This window comes from Myotis nattereri (assembly GCF_964212035.1).
Source record: "Myotis nattereri genome assembly, chromosome: 3".
NCBI lineage: Eukaryota > Metazoa > Chordata > Mammalia > Chiroptera > Vespertilionidae > Myotis > Myotis nattereri.
The window spans coordinates 172,850,777-172,873,305 of NC_138077.1; the positions used below are offsets into that span (position 1 = coordinate 172,850,777).

Here is a 22,529-nt window from a genome sequence, read left to right on the forward strand (position 1 = left end):
TAATTAACAGGCTTTCATCAGAAATATACATCAAGTTCCCATAAATCAACTGCAGAAGAAAATTCTCCCTCTCAAGATCCATAGGGCATACTTATCACTTAGTTTTTCTATTCTAGGTAAAGTGGAAAGTTACTATGCAATGTGAAAATAACAAGGAATATCGGGAATATTTAATAACTTCATGCCTGAAACAACATCTAGTACCTGGGATACAACAAAATTTGCTAAAATATGCATAAAAATATGCTTGAATTAATAGCAGCTGGTATTCATAAAGTATATACTAGGTACTGTGCTTAGCTCTCCACTTGCAATCTCATTTAATCTTCCCAATACCACTCTGAAGCAGATGCTGTTATTCGTTCCACGTAACAGATGAAGAAACTGAGGTATAGAGAGGTCAAGAAATGTGCCCAGTATGACACAGCCAGGAAGTAAAGAACTGGACTTGAACTCACTTTAACCTGACCCAGAGCCCCTATTCTTAACCACCATGCTAAGCAATTTCCCATTTGGTTCATTCTGTTATTATGTAAATTGTGCTATATAAATTTAACTGATTACAACAGGGAAAATGTCTATACATTAATATGTGTTGTGACCTTGTACTGTACCCAGTCTATTTTTACTTTTGTACCAATGAATGAATATTAAATAAATCAGCTAGCACTTAGTGTTATAAGAAAATAAGATTTATTAGCTTGCATTCTGAAGATGCAGGCCAAAATCTGTAAAATACTATTAAGCAAGTTTAAAGATTCCCAAAAGAGACATATAATTTTATTCTTTTGAACTGTTTTCATCCTTACATGAAAAAAGAGAAAAACTTCTACCATTGTGCAGTATCAATAATCTAGTTATAAACACCCAATGTAATTTACAGAAATATTTGTGAAATAAATAACCAAATCTTAAGATACTCAATAATAAATCTCTAATAAAAACTCTGAGCTTAATTAATTAACTGGCTATAACACCAAGGAACACAAGACTCTTTCCATTACCAAATAAATTATACCTACTATTAAATTTGCCCTCTATAGTTAAAAAAATAATCCTATATAAGGAGAATCACAGGACATTTAAAAAATAAAACAAAATAAAAACCCTCCATAAAATATCTTATTTACTATGCTAATGCTGCATTTGGAAGTATGATCACCTTTCTTAAACTATGACAAGTCAAATGACCCCTTCCACGGGTGTGAAAAGCAATGGCATAATTCAAAAGTAAGTATTTTTCCAAATTTGCAACTCACTGTTTCTGGCAGAATTGTATCAGTTAGGCTGGTACTGCTTTTTGTGTGGACTGGTTGCCTGGCCACAACCAGACTCAAACATCCAGTGGTTTGTTGTAACAATGCAATTGCTTGCTGATGGGAAATGTTCTGATCCAGTGGAGTATGATTAATAGCCAATATTTGATCATTTTCCTTTAGCCTTTGATCCCTTGGTGAAATAAAAGAAAATTTTGTTTTAAGTGATATAAGATCCTGACTTTTAAAAGTCTATTATTCAAGATAAACAGTTTTTTTAGTGGTTCTACTTCACTTAGTACATATATTCAAATTATTCAATTATATAACGGAGCTTTTTAGAGTGCTTTTCTTTAAAGCATTTATTAGCTCATTAACCAACTTAGTAATACATCTCAACACACATACATTTTAAAAGCTATCTGGCTAGAAAAATAAGCAAAAACAATACATAAGGCTTCACTGCCAAGGTTTTGCAAGCATAGACCCTTAACTGCATGAACCCTGTACCCCTGAACCCGGTCCAATCTACCTTCAACATCTACCACACTGGGGAAACTACATTCTCAAATTTATCAATAACCTCTTCTCTAGCAGTATAATGAAGTACTTCATTGTGCTTTACCGCACCAGCAGATCAATAGAGGCCAAACCCTCCTTGAGAATCCTCGGACATTACTTCCAAGTCTGTTTCTGAGCTCTTCTCTCCCCCTAAGCACCAGTCTCCCAACTGCTAACCAAGGTAAAAAGGACAATTTTAATAAGAAAAGAGCAAAATCTCTTTTGAAAAAAAAAAGGCATTACTAGTCAATATTTACTGAGCACTATTATGATCCAGAAATGATGTATAGGCCAGAAATTGAAGCCTAGAACAAGCTTAGCGTCTTATTTAAGTAGCCTGATTGAAGCACATTCTTTGATTTCTGAAATGCAATGCATCCTTAGACTACTTCAGATTTACTCTGTCCTGGTTTACTGTATTTGACCTGATTATCTCCCAACTACCACTCTTCCTCTTCTTGCTTCCCCATTATTACTACAATGCTTCCTTGTCCTTGTGTATCTCTCTTGCATCTACCCATCCCTTCTTTCATTCCCAGTGCCAACCCTCCAGTTGAGATCCTTATGTAATACCTGAAACCGAACTTGCAAAATTCCTCAAGGTTTATTCTTATAGGCTCTCCTGCGCCAGTATATGCCAACTCAAAAATACTTGCTAATTATCTATGTTTATTGACCAACAAAAAGAGAGCCAAAGGAAAAAACAAAAACAAAAAAACTCTTGTTCATGATTATTTCATTTAAAAAATACATTTTTAGCCTTCAAAATATAAAAATCTCCCAGAGAAAGAATTTACCTCAAAACAGAGAATTCTAATTCATAAATTTGAATTCTGAAAATCCAGTACATTGCCCTTATTTTTCTCAGGTCACACCAGATTCAGCAAAATTTTGTTAAGGAGCAATGTCACTTGTGAATTTTTCCCTAGTCCTAAAGAAACACTTCTTTTTAAATGTGATCACTTCCATTTCCCCAACTCCAATGGAGAAATTTCTTAATTAATCCCAAGTGAATGAGTTGCTCTTGAATCTTTTCAACCCGGATGTAACTAATTTGGCATAAATTGTTCCTTAATTTACTCACATTCAGATTTTCTAGTTTCTGGAAAATATGATTCTGATGCATTCAAAAGTTGAATTAATTAGTTTTACAGCTACTTTTTATTTCTTTCAAAGTTTTTTTAAAATTTTTCAATTACAGTTGACACTCTATTATATTAGGTTCAGGTGTACAGCATAATGGTTAGACATATACTTATATAACTTATAAAGCGATCCCCCTGATAAGTCTAGTACCCACCTGGCACCATATATAGTTATTACAATCAATATTATTGACTATATTCCCCCTGCTGTACTTTATATCCCCAGCTACTATTATTTATAATTTAACTCCCCATACCACATATATTTACACTTTCCATTCAAGGGGAGCCTAATTCCTGCCTATCCCTCACAACATTCAGAAATCTGCAAATCGGTAAACATGATACATCACATAAACAAATTGAAAGACAAAAATCACATAGTCATATCAATAGACTAAATAAATAAATAAATAAATAAATAAATAAATAAACAAACAAACAAACCCTAAACAAGAAATAATAGATTTCCATGACCTTAAGAGTCATAACACAGCTCTGTGTGGAGTGTCCTGAGAACAAAGGAAAAACTGATTACCAAGACCATTTAATATGATGTGGAAGGGCCTGCATGGCAGGCCTGTTTTCCTGTCCCTTCTCTCACCGTCTTGCACTGAGCTCCCACACTAGTTCAGCCACATTCTAAAGACAAGGGATATGTTTCATGAACCAATTATATGGTCCAAAGAAAATGGTAACATTTATGTTATGATATGTTTCATCACTCGATAGGGCTACTTGTCAAGAGAGTCTCTTCATTCCTCTTCTGCTCTCTGAAGACCTCACTGTCTCCCTTCAAATGTCCCTTTAAGGACCAATGCCTCTGGAAGCCACCTGACTCCTTGGTCAGGGTTCTTTACTCGCTCAAGTATCAAACTCCTCTTTTTGGACGTGCTAACCTCATTTGTAATTACAGATCTAATTAGTACAGAGTAACTGAGACATAAGGATTAACTACAAAAAGGATTGACTATTAAAAACACACTAAAAACTACTAAACTGTACACTTTAAAATGGCAACATTTGCCCTGGCTGGTGAAGCTCAATTGATTGGAGCATTGTCCTGTATACTGTAAGGTTGTGGGTTCATCCTCAGTCAGGGCATGTGCAGAAGGCAACCAATTGCTGTTCTCTCTCACACTAATGTTTCTCTCTCTCTCTCTCTCTCTCTCTCTCTCTCTCTCTCTCTCTCATAAGCATATCCTCAGATGAGGACTAAAATAAATAAAATAAAATAAAACGAAATGGTAACATTTATGTTATGTGAATTATATCCCAATAGTATTTTTAAATTTAAATTATTTTTCAATTATAGCTGATATTCAATATTATATTACTTTCAGGTGTGCAGCATAGTGGTCAGACAGTTTATGTAACTTATGAAGTAATCCCCCTGATAAGTCTAGTAGCCACCTGCCATCATACATAGTAATTTTAATATTAGTGACTATAATCCCTATGTGGTATCCTCATGACTATTTTGCAGCTGCCAATTTGTATTCATTAATCCCTTCATCTTTTTCACCCAGCCCCCAACCCACCTCCCACCTGGCAACCATCAATTTGTCCAATAATAATTTTTTAAGTTAAAATAATGTTTTTAAGTTGGGCCAAAGTTAAATAAGTTTTCTGTTAAGGAACTTCACAGCCTTAAGTAAGTTAATGTTAAGTGACCCATAGTCCTAATATACACCTGCTGTGTCAGTGTCACTATTAATAGTACACCCTCTCACTACCAAAACTGTCCCAACTTGGACAACAAATTATATGATTACTCTAGCTATATACATCCAATATCCAAGAACAGAATAGAGTTTCTCAAAGATATATGACCACTGCTATGCTTCCTCAGAATACACTTGAGGAAATGCTGCCTTAGATGGAAGAACAAAGATACAAAGTCATGGAAATACATTTTTTCTGAGAGACTAGAATTGATCTCTCATGAATGGAGAATTATTATTAACTAAAAATCTTTTTATAATAGTGGTACTACTGTTGCTGTAATTCTAACAGGTGGTAGTAACATAATGAATAGTGTGCTTTTTAAATGAATAATAAACTAAAAATCTGAAATCAGATAAAGACAAAATATAAGGCTTGCACATACCCCTTAAAAAATAAAACAAAGGCATAAATGCAATAGAGGGGCATCACGTAGCCTTGAGGAGGCTTTTAATCGAAGAAAGTGAAATAGAATATAACCAACAAAATGTTGTTATAAACTTAAGTTTAATAAACAACACAGCATACAGAATGTGAATTTCAATAATTCCATCTTATTGATAAGACCTTAGCTAAAACTATCATGTTCAATTGTGAGTGTGGTGAGATAGAAAGAATACTAGCTTTGCAGTCAGAGGATCTTAGAATCACATATGGCTCCAGCATTAATAGCTCTGTGACCATTGGTAAATCACTGAGTCTCTCTGAAACTCAGCTTTCCAATCTATAAAATGGAGCAACATACCAGTAGCTAGAAGGCTGCCACAAGTATATGTGAGAATATCTGCAAAAGGCCTGACAAATGCATAGGAAGAAGGAAAGTTAAGTATTAGCTGCCATTGTTACTATTTTTATTACTAGTTTCTTATTCTCTTTATAACAGTGTTCTCAGAATTATCAGGAAAAAAAAAATTAGCAAAGCACAAAATGAACATCTTTCTCACCTGTCCGCTATGCTTCCTGGCTGTATTTCCTTCACGAAGATATCAACTTCTCCCAAATTTTGACTTCTAAGGGCCACCACGCTGAATCCAAGGCCTCCAGTTGAAGGACGATCTATATCAATATATTCAATTTGCCGGCCCTAAACAAGAAGAATTTTTTGAAAAAGTCAGTGAAGTACATTTAACAAAGAACTGAAATTGCCATTCTGTGAATAGCACAAAAACAGCTTCTCCTAGGTCATCTCTATAAAACCAAATAAACTCAGAATTTCAGTAATAAGTTATTTCTGGAAATCCTCTCACTTGATTATTTTCAGGAGAACATAAAGAGGGAATGTGCAGCATTCTGCAACCTCAGGGAATAGAAGAGGTGATTTCACATTTCATTCACATTATGAGATAAATTCTCAGCTGGATAAAAATACCCATGTCCTTTAGAGAATTCTAAACTGTTTTTTCATACAGAATTTATCTAAATTCTTTTGATGCAAAATAAATTTTTAAACAAGGAAAGCAAATTAGATGTATCAAAAATATGCTGATGGTTAGCCTAAGTCAGAACCAGATGCATTATTTGTTTTTAATTTTATTGTGATGAATGAATATCCTATTTTAATGAATATTCTATTTTAATTAAAAAGTATGGAAGGGCCACCAATCAAATGTGTTCTACACATGACAAACAAGTATTTTTTTTTGTTAATAACCGCATTTGGACTTCATAAATGTCATGACTCACAAAAGCATTACACAAATAATTATTGGTCAAAATAAGGGAACAGAACTCTAAAATAAAAAAAAAAGGAATTAGATAAAGAATATTATTTAATTATCACACCTTACACAGATTCTTTTTAACTTTTAAACTCATTTCATTTTTAAGACACATTAGAAGACAAAGTGAAAAATTTAAAACATATCCTAAAATTCAACTGTTATTTAATTTTTAATAGGTATTAGGGATAAAACTGGATTACTCCTTAAAATGTTTCCATAGATTTTCCTAATTATGTTAGTTCTAACTCCCATTAAATCTGTTTGATATAAAATTTAAAAGTTTCAATGGAGGTGTGTCACCTGCAAACATATTAATTTTCCTCCTATGATCAAAACTATAAAAATCTTTTTCCTTACAAGTGTAAAGATGTGTCAAATTAGAGTCATTATCTAAAAATCTCTCTTCACCACACATGGATATTTCCTTATATAATTTTAAGCCAATAAATTTTTAACACAGAGATTAAGAAATATCAATTCCTCCTAACAATATAAAAACACAGGCAAACAAAACACGTAACACATTTTAAGGCAAAAAGAGTATCATTTTTTTAACTGATAACAGGAGAAATAAGCATAATATTTCAATGACAAGATATAACTTTACCTGTGCCATCTGTTGAATGATTGAGTTAAAGTCTTCATTTCCCAACTTAGGGGTCCAAGGAAATAACCCCGATACAGTCAAGTTATTAGAGGACCGCTGGACATTCCCATTAGTAATAGCTCCATCTGTGAACACTAATAAACCTTTCCTAGAAAAATCAAAGTTGGCTGAACAATCTGAAGGTATATGACTCAGCTGTTGGAGGGAAAAACAAAAGAGAATCAACAGAAACTTATAGGAAACAAATTATTTCTATTTATTAAGTATTATATTTTACCCATCATGTGCAATTTTCATGTTAAGTATATACATGTGAAAGAAATTAAGTAATGGTTACATGAATTTGTATATTTATAAGGCTATAAATTTTTTTTAGTATTACACAAATGTTTAACAGCTGAAAATGTGTTCTTGTTTCCTGCTTTCCATCCTTTCTTCAAGTTAACAGCATGTACAACAATTCATTACACTTCACATACACAGATCTATAATAATAAAAGTATAATATGCTAATTAGACTGCACATCCTTCCAGACGTCCTCCCAACGACCTTCTGGACAAAGTCAGGGCTGCGAGGGAAGCCTGGCAAGATGCCTTTCACTTGTATGAAAAGTATGGTCACTGGTGCATGCCCGGGTTGCGGGCTCAATCCCCAGTGTGGGTCCCAGATTGCAAGAGGGCGCAGGCCGGGCTGAGGGACCACCCCACACACCCTTTGTACATGAATTTTGTGCACTGGGCCTCTAGAATATATATAAACAGGCATATAAGACACTGAGCCCTTTTGCATTTATCTGTACATTTCCATGGAGTAGGGGGGCACAAAAGATCTGTGGGTAGTATGTAACAAAAATAATAATAACAGTATTTATTCAACGCTTGCTATGAGCAAAATACAATACCAAAACTCTTACATATTACAACTGCCTTATTATTTTTTCATTTTGTGAACTTAAAAAGTGAGGCGCACACACACACACAAAACCAACACCAAGCACACACAAACACACACACACACACACACACACACACAAACCTGAGGCACACAGGGAAGTAACTCATCCAAAATTAGTAGCAAATGAGTTGCAGAGCCACTCAAACATTGGTACAAAAAAAATTGAGAATCCTGTAATTATGGGGAACAGGAAAATGGGTTGATTTTAAAATATCATTGGCTGATATGAGTGTCAACACGGTAGAATAAAGGTAACATCAAGAACAAATGTAGCCCTAGCTGGTTTGGCTCACTGGATAGAGTGTCGGCCTGGGGACTGAGGGGTCCCAGGTTCGATTCTGGTCAAGGACATGTACCTTGGTTGCAGGCACATCCCCAGTAGGGGGTGTGCAGGAGGCAGCTGATCGATGCTTCTCTCTCATAAATGTTTCTAACTCTCTATCCCTCTCACTTCCTCTCTGTAAAAAATCAATAAAATATATTAAAAAAAAAGAACAAATGTAAATAGGACCTCTTAGAAAAAATCAACACCAGGAGAAACTCTATGAGAGCACTCATAGGAAGAAAGGATTACAGGGACTTAGAGTTGAATGGATAAAATATGAGTATGTATATAAAAACAGAAAACTATATAAATATAAAAGATTATGATGGAGTAGGTAAAGTCCACTTTTAGTCCATTAAGAGTGATACATTTGTAGTGACCTTTCCCAATTTCTATTGCTACAAATAGCATTCACTGCTGTGATATGGGGCTCATCCCAGGACCAGGGAATACAGAAAGCTAACTTTCAATATGGGGAATGCTAAAATTACGTATGAATTCTGACTTAGAGAAAGAAATTCAAAGAAAGGCATGTGAGCATTGTTTAACCCTTAATTAGTTATTTAAAGAATCACTTGCTAAATATTTATGGGCAAGCATTTTGGTTTATCAGCAAAGAACATTTTTCCCTTAAATTTTATTAATTTTCACTTAACTCTGCTCCATTATCTCCAATTACATTTAAAATTATCCCCAAATTTAACCTTTAGGATAGCTACTATTCAAGCTTAGCTTCTATGCTGTATGTAGTGGAGGAAACACATAAATGTTAAAATACCAGGTATATTGCTTCCAAGGACTTTCTAATCAGACTGTCCATAACATTTGATTATTTATTTGGTAATTATAAATAACTAGAGGCCAATGCACGAAATTTGTGCAAGAGTCTGATACCCGGGACCAGGGCTTCCCTAGCAGCCCCGGAATGTTGTCCGGAAGAACATCTAGTCTAATTAGCATATTACGCTTTTATTATTATAGACGTGCTACAAGGGCATGATTACTTCTTGCTAAAAAAAAAAAAAAAAAAAAAAAGAAGACTCATGAAGAAAATATATTTAAGTTCAAAATTACTTTATAATTTTGAAGAAACTATTGAGAATTCTCAAAGTATCTGGCCTTTACTTATTTAAAAAATGTATAAAACCCATATTCTGAAGATAAGCACATAATCTATTATCAACATTTTTAAACTATCCATGCCTACCATACCCACAGGTCACAACTCCCAACACAACCTCTTTGCTGAAGTAAGAGTATTTTGAGACAGTTTGTCTCTAGCTTTATGCCTTTCTATCTTTCTTTGCTGGATTGAATATATGAACAAGTAAAACGCTGATGGGCAACTTACTTGTCCCTTGAGTTGCTTGATGGACTGCTGAAGTGTGAGTATCTGGTTGAAGAGAGGACTTTTCAGTGTCTCATAAAACATGGATAGCTTCTCATTCTGCGATGTGTCACCCTTCTCCTGCAATTTCACTTTCAGGCGATCAAGAACTTGCAGGACCTGCAGTTTATCTTATTTGAAGAAGGATAAGAGTACAAGTTACATTCCATCTTATATTCTGATTTAGAATCATTAATTAATTTAGTGGTACAATTATTATAGCCAGTATACCTGTAGCAGGATTTTCAGGCATTTTGAATTATTGTCTTCATCCACTTTAAAGAAACCTAAAGAAAAAAGTTGAAAATACAAAAGATGATTTTCCATTAGTGTACACATGTCTACAGTCCTGTATAAAATTTAAAGAAAACCTCAAGAACATTCTTGAACAAAAGACTTCACTTAGGAAATGAAAACCACAATTAGGTGCCAGTACACATCACTATGATGACTAAGTAGAAAGCAAGACAACAGATAATACTAAGTACTGACAAAGATGTGAGACAACTTGAACTCCCAGATGTTGCTAGCAGGAAAGAAAAATGGCACACTTTGGGAAAATGGCAGTTTCTTATAAAGATAAATATACACTTAAACACGACCCAGCACTTGCACTCCTACTTACTCAAGAGAAATGAAAGTATGTGCCCACGAAACAACTTTACATGAATGTTTATAGCATTTGTACTTATAAAAGCCTCAAACTAGAAAACCCCAAATGTCTAATAACAGATGAGTGGATAAACAAACTATGATCTGTAAACATGACAGAATACTCAGAAGTAAAAAGGAAAATAATGACTGATACATATAACATGGTGAATCTCAAAAACAGTATGTTGAGGGAAAGAAACAAGACAAAAAGTATATAAATGGTATAATTTCATTCATATGAAGTTCAACATATAGTTATAGATTAGTTTACCTGAGCAGGTGGAAAGGAGTTGACTGGGAGGAAATTTGAGGAAGCTTTTAGGGGTGATGAAAATGTTCTGTTTTGAATGGATGTATATGTTTGTCAAAAATACACTAAAGTATATATTTTAAATTGGTACGTTTATTTTATGCAAATTATACTTGAAGAAAGTTGATTTCTGAAAAAGGATGCTGGGCTGGAAAAGAACATCAAAATTAAGGGACCAAGAAGATTTTAGAGATTTGGAAAAAAAAAATCTCAAACATGCACAAATGATCCCAGACTCTTACTAGTCATCTTAATAATGTTTATTAAATCTAGTGATTAGCTCAAGCTAGCCTAAAATGTAATATAATTGAAATTCAAAAAGCTAGCAAACCCTTTACTTTTGTTAGCGTAAGTAGCTAGATATTCATAAAGGGAGGGAGGAAGGGAATCAGACATTGCTGAGCCTGATGGACTTGGGGAGCGGAATCAGAAGAGGGGCTGCTTCGCTAGGAAATTGCAGCATTCATAGGCACCACAGGGGATTACAGAATTTCCCCACTAAGGGGGTTAACACCCATCCCTCCCCTGTGTATGGAGGAAGAACCAAATTTCCAATCACCCCAGGATACAACCTGTCCCTTTGCCCAGACTATGGGAGGAAGAAATAAGCAATAAAGGGGGAGGTGCTTCTACTACAAGGTGTGCACAGTAGGAGCCAAGAAGACGACCATAAACTCCTGTCTATCTAGCCTGGGGAAGGGATCAGATTGGATAATGGACAAAGAACCTCTGGGAAGGTCTAGGAAATGGATTGGTTAGAGAGAAGACCCATCAGAAGCCCGCAAAAGATTGGGAAGTTGGTTGGTTAGTTTGAAAGGTACTTGGTCCTTTCTAAGCCAGAGAAAATATGATCAGTCCAACAAAGGCTCGCTTGCTCCCTCCTTCTCTGTGTCTCTTTCTCTCCCTGGCTTGCCCCACGTGCCCGCCCCAGCTCTCACAGTGTTCTCTCTCTCTATCAGCCATGGGCCCTAGCAGCCACACAGCCAGGAGCTACCCAAACTCCAAGCGCAAGCCTGGGTACAGCAACGGGGATGCAGCTGGGAAGCTAGACTAAGCCAGCCAGACAAGGACAGGTCCTGAACTGGACTGAACCAATGGCACAGAATTTCTAGACGTGGGCCTTTGTTCTATGCCTGATGAAGACAAGGCTGGACTTCTTTTACAGCAGAACAAAGCTGAACCGGAACAGCCCTTTTATTTTGCTCCCACAATAAACCTTACCCCTACACCTCATCCTCCCATACATGGGTCCCTGAAATGCTTTCATTATGATTCTGTGAAAGGGCCCTATTTCCACCGGCAACACTATGACCAAAGTGGCACTTTCACCGGGGTCATTTTCACTCATGGACACTGTTGTAATGAGTCACCAAAGAAATGTGAGTATTATACAGTCAAAATTTTCTTAAATCAGTACACTTTGCTGAATGAGATCTTTATCTTCTAATTCAAGGTCACTGAGTAAGAAAACATAGTTAAAATCAGTAAGGGACACCAGTGTGGCTCAGTTGGTTGGGCATACTACCAGGCACTGAAAGGTTGCTGGTTAGATTCCTCGTCAGGGCACATGCTGGGGTTTCAGGCATGATAACCAGTAGGGGGCATGCAGGAGGCAGCCAATCCATATTTCACTCTCACATCCATCTTTCTCTCTCTCCCTCTCCCTTTCTCTCTCTCTCTCAAATCAATAATAAATAAATAAATCTGTATTTATTGGCATTGATAAAAGGCCTGGCCTATGCATTCCATCCAAAAGTTCACTGGATTCAATGAGAACTACCAAAAGAACTGCTGAATAGAGCAGTTCACTCTAACACTTCACAGAAACACTTCTGTTGTGCTCAGTATCTCAACTGTGCAGCCCTTACAACTACCCAGGGACAGGTAACTGAATAACAGAAGGGCACTGTCCTTCTCTATAGACCGTCCAGCCCAAGGGGATTGACAAAAGCAGCTTTGTGATCATTTATACACCAACCTCTTTAAGTCAAAGAATGCAAGCCAAAACTATGAGATGCTATTTTTTACTGTCATTTTGGCTTTTCTTTTTATCCTATATAATATAGAGCTAATATGCAAATGGTCATCACGCTGCCATGCCGGGGGACCTGAGGCCAGGCCAGAGGACCTGAGGCCACACACCCCACCCCGGGGAGACTGAGGCTGCGCTAGGGACCTGAGGCCGCGCCACCCACCCTGCGGGGCTTGACAGGGGACCTGAGGCTGCGCCCCTGCACCCAGTGGGGCTTGACGGGGACCTGAGGCCGCATCCCCTAACCAGCAGGGCTTGACAGGGGACCTGAGGCTGCGCCCCAGCACTCAGTGGGGCTTGACGGGGACCTGAGGCCGCACCCCCCAACCAGCCGGGCTTGACAGGGAACCTGAGGCTGCGCCCCCTGCCTGGCACCAGGCCAGAGGACCTGAGGCTGTGCCCCCCACTCAGTGGGGCTCAACAGGGGTGGGGCCGGCCGGGTCTAGGTCTTGCAGGATTTCGAGGTGTGCGGGTGGGCGGGGACTTGACTCTAGGGCAGGGGTGGGCAAACTTTTTGACTCGAGGGCCACAATGGGTTCTTAAACTGGACCGGAGGGCCGGAACAAAAGCATGGATGGAGTGTTTATGTGAACTAATATAAATTCAAAGTAAACATCATTACATAAAAGGGTACAGTCTTTTTTTTTTTTTTAGTTTTATTCATTTCAAACGGGCCAGATCCGGCCCATGGGCCATAGTTTGCCCACGGCTGCTCTAGGTCCTGCGGTGTACCCCAGATTCTGACAGGAGGGAGATTTTCATATACATTTTACTAAAATATCTGACACTTGTCTTATAAAGGGCAAATAGCAATATTAAAATATTTCCTCTAATTAATTCCCTTTTGATGTCCATGAATTTCATGCACCAGGCCATTAGTCTTACTCATAAAAGCCTAGGGGGTCCTCCTGCCATCATGCCATGATGCCCTCAGGCATTCACAAGATGGCTGTGCACACAGCGGAGGCAGGGCCTGGCAGACACTCTGCACAGCTTCCACCGGGGTTCCCAAGGCTCTGCGCGCGCACGAGCGTGCCACAGAGGGGGGACTCCTGGCTCCAGCCTACCTCTTTGGGGCAATCAATCAATCGAGGAGCCCCAGAGGGATGGGTGGGGCCTACTTCTTTGGAGTGATCAATCGCGGGGATCCCACACTGTGAGAGGGCACAGGCCAGACTGGGGGACCCCCTCCCCCCGAGTGCACGAATTAATATATTTTTTATTGATTTCAGAGAGGAAGGGAGAGGGAGAGATAGAAACATCAATGATCAGAGTCATTGATTGGTGCCTCCTGCACACCCCCTACTAGGGATCAAACCTGCAGCCCGGGCATATGCCCCTGACTGGAATCAAACCCGGGACCCTTCAGTTTGCAGGCCAATGCTCTATCCACTGAGCCAAGTCAGCTAGGTCTGTCATTTTGGCATTTTTAAAAACTAATAATAGCCTGTACTCTCAATATCATAGAAAAAAAACAAGTGAGAATATCAATCTATGCAATTTTTTAAAAGGCAACATAGCAATATCTACCAATATATTAAAACTTATTTTTAAATTTTTATTTATTGATTGATTTGCGAGAGAAAGGAAAGGAGAAAAGCGGGGAGGGAGGGAAGGAGGAAGAGAGAGAAAGATAGAGAAACATAGATTTGTTGTTCTCTCCATTTATGCATTCATTGGTTGCTTCTTGTAAGTGCCCTGACCGGGGATAGAACTTACAACCTTGGTGTATGGGGATGGTGCTCTAACCAACAGAGCTACCGGGCCAGGGCTCCAATATATTAAATTTACATTTTTTACCCAGAATATCTACTTCTGAATGTCTCTCCTAAAGAAATATTTGTAAAAGGGCACACAAGGATATTTGCTGCTGTGTTTTTAATACAAAACTCCTGGGAAAATGGAACTATCAACAGCCATCAGTCATGGCCAGCCAGCATGGCTCAGTGGTTGAGTGTCAACCTATGAACTAGAAGGTCACCGTTCCATTCCCAGTCAGGGCACGTGCCTGGGTTGCAGGCATGGTCCCCAGTGTGGGGTGTGCAGGAGGCAGCCAACCAATGATTCTCTCTCATCATTGATGTTTCTATTTCTCTCTGTCTCCTTTCATCTCTGAAAGCAATAAAACTATATATATGTTTAAAAAGAAATCAGTCATTAAAATAATAAAGTAGGTCTGAATGTATTGAAACTAGAATGGGGATGAAACAGTTAACAGACAGCCTGTGGCTCACCCCTTCAGCTAGGGATTCCCAGCTTGATACCAGACCTCCAAGCAAACAGATAAGAGTCCCTTGTTTCAAAATGTCAGGAAATACCTGATCTGCCTTAATTGCGTTTTGTAAATAATCTGAGACTGTATGGACTCTTAAGGCATGCCTGGCTGTAAGATGAGAGATAAGCATACAGACATTTTCTATTTGTATAACTAATGGAATATAAAACATAGGATTCCCCAAACAGAAAAGGTTTCAATATTGTTCAGAACTTGTCTGGTAACAACCCCACTCCCTTCCCCCCTAAAAAAAAAAAATGTTCTTAGGTTGAATTTTACTCTTGTTAAACAAATTAAAAATTACAGGAAAAGTCTGCCTGAAATACATTTATAAATGACTTCATGTTGATCTATATGTAACTAGGTATTGTGGATGAAAAAAGGGGCTACATACTGAACAAATGGCAGGCCTTATAAACGTAGAGATCTAAAGTAACTACATAGTATGGTCTGAAAGGAAAACTTTCTAACTAAAAGGGAGTCATGGAAGGTAGTCTCATCCTAGGCCCGTATCTTCCCTGACAAAGTTCAATCTTTACCTTAACTGAGCGTGTCTATTATCTTTTTGCATTTATGATAACATACCTTTAGAATGTCAGAGAAATTTCCAGGACCCCTCACTGCACAAGACCAGAGACCACAAAACCCCTCACTGTTATTGTTATTGTGTTAATTGTTAACTATCCTGTACCCACCCATATACTAGTATAAGAAGTATGTGTCTATTCCTTTCACTTTTTATCCAAATCCAGAGATTTTCCCCCCTTTGCTTTCTCCTGCCTCCCTAATCTATCACCAATGGATTTTATGTAATCCCTTAGGCCTCCTCCTTTGATTGTAATGTATAAAATACAGTGCAAAACTGCCATTCTCTGGAGCATTTTCTTAATTCATTGAGATTTTGCTTCTTGGCAATTATTGTCAGTTTGGCTCAAGTAAACTCATAAAAATTCTCTACAGGTTTAAATGTTCCTTAGGTATTTACGTTGATGATATGGCCTAATATGGAAGAAAGTGACATTCTTTTTTTTTTTTTTTTTAATATATTTTATTGATTTTTTACAGAGAGGAAGGAAGAGGGATAGAGTTATAAACATCGATGAGAGAAAAACATCGACCACCTGCCTCCTGCACACTCCCTACTGGGGATGTGCCCGCAACCAAGGTACATGCCCTTGACTGGAATCGAACCCGGGATCCTTCAGTCCGCAGGCTGATGTTCTATCCACTGAGCCAAACCGGTTAGGGCTGAAAGTGACATTCTTTGGAAGCTGTGCCTACTGGCTAGCTAGGTCTTCTCTAGGAAGGAAGGAATGTCTGTGCCTGGCTCCTGGGCCAGCCTCCGGCCCATAACCTCTGATTCATGAGTAAGTTTTGGTGCTGGCTAAAATCGATCATTCACATGAGTATACTTTGCCAATTCAACCCTTTGTGTAAACAAAGGGACATTATTTAATATACACAACTGAACAGGGAAAACAGCAAGTTTTAAGATATATGCATTACTGTCTCCTTTTCATAAAAAAATACACATATTTGTGTGTCTGTGTGTGTGTGTTGGTTTTTAAACTGACAAACATAGTCAAGTTAAAAACAGTGATTACTTCTAGAAAGTAGAAGTAGAAATAGGGACATAAAAAGTTAGACTTTTACTTTACAGATTTTAGTGCTATTTGAACTTTATTTAAATAGCATGTGTTAATTTTATAACTTCAAGGGGACAAAAATATAATGGCTAAGATGGCATAATGAGAGAGCAAGACAGATTCATAGCAAGGTAACAACAACCCAATAGGATAATTATATTGTAAGGCACATGCATACAATAGCAGAGGGTGTATGTATCATGTGCTAAGAGAAATCATAAAGGGAGAGTGACTAACTCTGCCTAGGTGATAACACTGTAATTAGCTAATTATTAATAATAGGAAAGGAGCAAAGGGAAGACCAGATATTATAGGCATGTCATTTAGGCAGCTTCGCCAGGTAAGCTACAACCTCACATTCCTCAGGGGTTCCACAAAGGGAAGATAGACACATACCTAGTAAAGTTGGGGTAACATAGAGAATGTGCTTGCTGTCAGTCATACCTGAGAACAAAGGTCATTGGCTAGAATGGGCGTGGCCACTGCAAGAGCAGGAGATTTGGGATATTTAATGCACTGAACAAAGGAGTTCATGCTCTTAGCTCCTCTTGCCGCTTGTGGGACTTGTATGACTCTGGGCTTGTGGGGCTCCCTTGCATTTGCTCACACACAATGGACTTAATGGACTGAAACTAGCCTGAGGCTGTCCTGAGCCTGTCTCCAACATGCAAAGGAAACTTCGGACACTGGCTTTGCTTCTAGCTCTACTGAAACCCCAGCTACACTTCTTCTATGACTGGACAAAGGGAAATGGAACTTTGAAAATCCATGGATGGAATTCCACACAAATAAAAATCACTCATTCTCCCGTATGAGTCTCAGAAAATTCTTTTTCTCTAGATATTATAAGGACTCCACCCCCAGCACCCAGGGGGCGGGGGGGAGGGGGGGGCAGGGAGAGGTGGCCAATAAGGACCCCTCACAGGGAAGTTTGGGAATGCTGAAATGAGAATACATTAGAAACCTCTCCTAAAAGAAAAAGATTGGGGTATAAAAGAAGAGTAACCATTTCTCCTCTTTTGCCTAAGATAGTCTCAGATTACCTGGCATCATTAACAGTGCTCCATTTCACTCTCAAAGTGCCCCAGTTTGAATGACACACAGGACTTCTCCATGTAAATGGTTCTCAAATTTTAGCATGCAGCAGACTCACAAGGAGGGCTTGTTAAAGCCCCCGCTGCTGGGGCCCACACCCAGGGTGTCTGACTTTGTGGGTCTGAGGGGAGGCCTGAGAATTTGGATTGCTAACCAAGTTTCCATGTGCTGCTGATGCTGCCAGCCTAGGGACCACAATTTGAAAACTACTGCATACAGGTATAAAAGTGCATGGCTTTCTGTGAGAATAGTAACGAGCCCTAAATGGCCTAGTATACAGTCTCTAACAGTAGCAGAAAGGGCAAAAAAAAAAGTAGTTGAGACCAGGGTTACTGCAAGTGTGGGCTGCAAATTGATGCCTGACTACGAACAAATAAGTACCAAAATTGGGAAACGATGCAATGTGGCAGAGTAATTTATATCTATTAAATTCAGTAAGAAAAAAAAGCCTTGACTTTCCTTGTACTTTTTTTTTCATTTCATTTTTCTAATAGTTCACTTTTCTAATAATTTACTTTATAAAAATGTCAGTCCTTGAAAGACTGGGTGGGGAAAACCCTGATCTTTCACCACTGATAGTTTGAGAAGCACTGGTTTAAACAGGACTACTTTGAGAGGGGTCTTGTAAATCACGCTAAGTAGACTGGTCTTTATCCTGTAAGAAACAGGAAGTAATTAAAGGCTTTTAAAGGAGGGAAGTATTGAGTCCACATTTCTATTTAAAAAGGTAATTCTGGTAATAGGATAGATTAGTGGTCTTCAAACTTTTTTAAACACACATTCCCATCAGTAAAAATATGTTCCCCACTCACATTTTTTTGTAATTATAAATATATACTATATTTACATGTCATATGTGTTTTAAAACATACATAAAATAGAAACATTGTAAAAGTAAGGTAAAAACTAAAAAGCAAGGTTTTACTGTCACCTTCCTACCCTCCCAACGGATCTTCTTGCACATTTTTGAAACCACAGTGGTCATGTCCCTCGATAAGGGTAAAGGATAGAAACTGGTTGACCATCCAATCCTCTGACTCATCCTATATAATAAAAGCCTAATATGCTAAGTAACTGGTCGTCCATTCAACCAATCAAAGCGTAATATGCTAATGATATGCTAAGGCCTCTCAACCGCTCGCTATGATGTGCACTGACCACCAGGGGGCAGACGCTCCAACTGATAGTTAGCTTGCTGCTGGGGTCTGGCCAAGAAGGGCCGGACAAGCCCTGGAGGCCTCCCGCAGTCCCTCCCTGGCTGGCCAACTTCCTGAATCCCTACCTGGCCAAAATTGTGCACTGGTGGGGTCCCTCGGCCTGGCCTGCACCCTCTCGCAGTCTGGGCTGAGGGACCCCTCCCACCCGAGAGCTTGTATTTCGTGCACTGAGCCTCTAGTAGTTAATAAAGGCTAACCTATGTCCTCAAGGCAGGTCTGGAAAATTACTAGAGTTAAATCTAGGGAAGGGGACTAAAACCTTAAGAATATATAAGGACAGAAGGAAGAAATGTAGCTACAACTGAACATCCAGCAAGCAGCACTCAGGTCTCACTCATGTTATAGTCATAGGAAATCTTCAGCCAAACAACTTTGACCTTGTGAGGTGTGATCAAATAATTGAATCGACACCCCCTGCCCTGAGAACTGACCTTTAGATCACTTCACAACTGACATTCCCTTTTGCTCAGACCACATTCTACTTGCTAAGACCATTATCTTTCCCCTCCAGACTTTCCCAGGATCTGAACTCACCCAGAGAGTTCCCCACCGAAAAAGCCCACCTAGAGTTCTTTAAAATCTCTGACTCCCCCACCCCTGAGTGCCGGCACCATTTTGGAGCTCAGCCCATCTGGGTTTCCAGATGACCTAATAAATTTATAATCCCTTACCACTTTTGGCCTCCTGTGTTCCTGCTTTGTCTACCCTAGCAGACCAATTTGGCTAGGCTGAGAAACCAACATTGCTTACAGCAAGAAATTTCAATTTTGCTTAAACATGGCAAAGTTGACGCTAACTTGTCACAGATAGGCTACCTACAATAGGTCATAATCTAAACATTAAAATGCCACAGTGTGCCACTGTCTCCATAGTTGTATAGCCTCCAGAGAATAAGTGGTTCATTAAGCTCAGCAGCTTCTACTCCGTATTGATCAAGAGAGTTTGTACCATGAATTTTTCATGTCTGGTTCACTGTAGGATTTGACTGAAAGAAATTATTATAATATTGTGGCTTTTAAAAAGAAGTACCCAGCCCTTAGCCATCACCAATTAACTGAATATTTGGGGGGAGAGGGGAAAGAAAACTGATGCATAGATAAAATTTAATTTGATTTAAATTTCTAAGTGGAGGAAACTATTGAAAAGATTTATTAACCTCCTCAGTTCAAGAATTTAAAGCAAGTACCCTGAGAAACACACTTTTCAGACTCCCAATAGCAAACAAGAATGAAACTCCCCAAGATCTTTTATACTTCTAACTTGAACTTAACAAGACACCTTATGCCAAGCATGTCAAACTCAAAGGCTAACATGGGCCAAATAACAAGGCATGTGGCCCACCGGCCATGAGTTTGACATGCTTGCTTATCCTTTTATCTTTAAAATTTAGGAGAAAAAGATAACTGGCTATTTGAGAAAGTGCAGGTACTCAGCCTCTTAACTGCAGATGGGAATTGGGACAATTAGACTGCATATACGTAACTCTGCAATTGGAATTCCCCAGAGCTCAAGGGAGCCAGGGATTTTGAACAAACTAAAAGCTATTAAATGTAAATGAAGTCATGATTTCAAAAGATACTCAAAAATTGAAGTTTACGAACAACTTTGAGTTTCTAATGCTTCCTTTGGGGTGCAAAGCTCAGGTTGTATCTAATCATCATGCCACTGTCCTCAAAGCTCAACATTAAATGGAAAACAAACTCTCCTAGCCAAAGAGAAATGGTGGCTCTTCACTTTAACTGATAAACACAACTGATGCCACACTAATGCAGATTCTATACAGATACTCTAGCCTTGTGTCCCTACCACATGATAAGGCCTTTTCTAAACCCCTCAGATATAAAATTAGACTATGTTTTTGGCTGCTACCAAAACACTATACTGTATTCCTGGACTTTCAGAAACATATATAAATTCCAGAATGATTCTGTTATTTTGGGGCCATATGCTTAAGCCATACGCAATGTTTAAGCCCACTTAATGATGGATATTCAGGATATGTTGAAATTGAAGCAGAAAGATACCATGTTAAACTGGGAATCAGAACTGAAAATTGAGTCAATCCTTTAGAAGAGTTCAGTTGGCTAAATACTAATTTTCTCATTGAACTATTCAAAGTTAATCAATACATATCAATATTCTGCCTGTAACTTGCCACTTGGAATGAACAAAGTTAAACTGTTTTTATCGTATGTTTTTGTATTCCTATTGGTGGCAATTTTCTCCAATGATTGACAAAAAATAACAATACGGACAATTTTCACACACATGGATCTCTGATCATTAGCCAGTCCCTCATTGAAAAGACCTACGAATTCATAATCTTCACTAATGATTAGTTCCCACCTCAAATATTCTGTTCAGTTCTCCCACACCACATACTGCGTGTCCTTAAGTTATCTACAAAAATATGGTCACGCCATTTTGGGCATGCTTGCAATATTCAAAACAATCGTGGCAAATTGTGAAATAGGCCAAACTAGGTTTTAGATACCCTTCTCATTAATGTTCACCCTCCTTCCTCTTTCTGGGCTTTTCCTAAAAAAACCATTTTATCTATCACTAAATCAGGGACCTAGTTTTCTGGTGCCTATTGTGCACAATACAAGATCACTGTGTACAACATCTAATTTATCTTCTTTTTTTTTAATATTTAACTTTATTTACTGTTTTTATTTATTTATTTTTAAATTAAATCTTTATAGTTCAGATTATTACATTTGTTCCTCTTTTTTCCCCCCATAACTCCCCTCCTCCCCATTCCCGCCCCACCCTCCGCCCTCACTCCCCACCCACTGTCCTCATCCATAGGTGCACGATTTTTGTCCAGTCTCTTCCCGCATCTCCCACACCTCTTTCCCCCCCAAGAATAGTCAGTCCATTCCCTTTCTATGTCCCTGATTCTATTATGATCACCAGATTATTTATTCACTTGATTCTTAGATTCACTTGTTGGTAGATGCATATTTGTTGTTCATAATTTGTATCTTTACCTTTTTCTTCTTCTTCCTCTTCTTAAAGGATACCTTTCAGCATTTCATATAATACTGGTTTGGTGGTGATGAACTCCTTTAGCTTTTCCTTATCTGTGAAGCTCTTTATCTGACCTTCAATTCTGAATGATAGCTTTGCTGGATAAAGTAATCTTGGTTGTAGGTTCTTGGTATTCATCACTTTGAATATTTCTTGCCACTCCCTTCTGGCCTGCAAAGTTTCTATTGAGAAATCAGCTGACAGTCCTATGGGTATTCCCTTGTAGGTAACTGAGTTTCTTTCTCTTGCTGCTTTTAAGATTCTCTCTTTGTCTTTTGCTCTTGGCATTTTAATTATGATGTGTCTTGGTGTGGTCCTCTTTGGATTCCTTTTGATTGGGGTTCTCTGCACTTCCTGGACGTGTAAGTCTATTTCTTTCACCAGATAGGGGAAGTTTTCTGTCATTATTTCTTCAAATAGGTTTTCAATATCTTGCTCTCTCTCATCTTCTGGCACTCCTATAATTCTGATGTTGGTATGCTTGAAGCTGTCCCAGAGGCTCCTTACACTATCTTCGTATTTTCGGATTCTTTTTTCATTTTGCTTTTCCGGTTGGGTGTTTTTTGCTTCTTCGCTTTTCAAATC

General features: G+C 38.4%; 1 protein-coding gene across 1 annotated transcript in view; it reads right to left on the reverse strand.

The window, feature by feature from the left end:
- PATJ (PATJ crumbs cell polarity complex component) overlaps positions 1 to 22,529 on the reverse strand; it is a 304,927-nt gene that overhangs the window by 276,613 nt on the left and 5,785 nt on the right. The window contains exons 2-6 of the mRNA XM_081087464.1: positions 9,914 to 9,969; positions 9,647 to 9,813; positions 7,016 to 7,210; positions 5,632 to 5,771; positions 1,260 to 1,449 (exon numbers count right to left, since the gene is read on the reverse strand). Coding sequence (XP_080943590.1) covers positions 1,260 to 1,449; positions 5,632 to 5,771; positions 7,016 to 7,210; positions 9,647 to 9,813; positions 9,914 to 9,935 — 714 coding nt within the window. The 5' untranslated portion in view covers positions 9,936 to 9,969. The remainder of the gene's footprint in view (positions 1 to 1,259; positions 1,450 to 5,631; positions 5,772 to 7,015; positions 7,211 to 9,646; positions 9,814 to 9,913; positions 9,970 to 22,529) is intronic.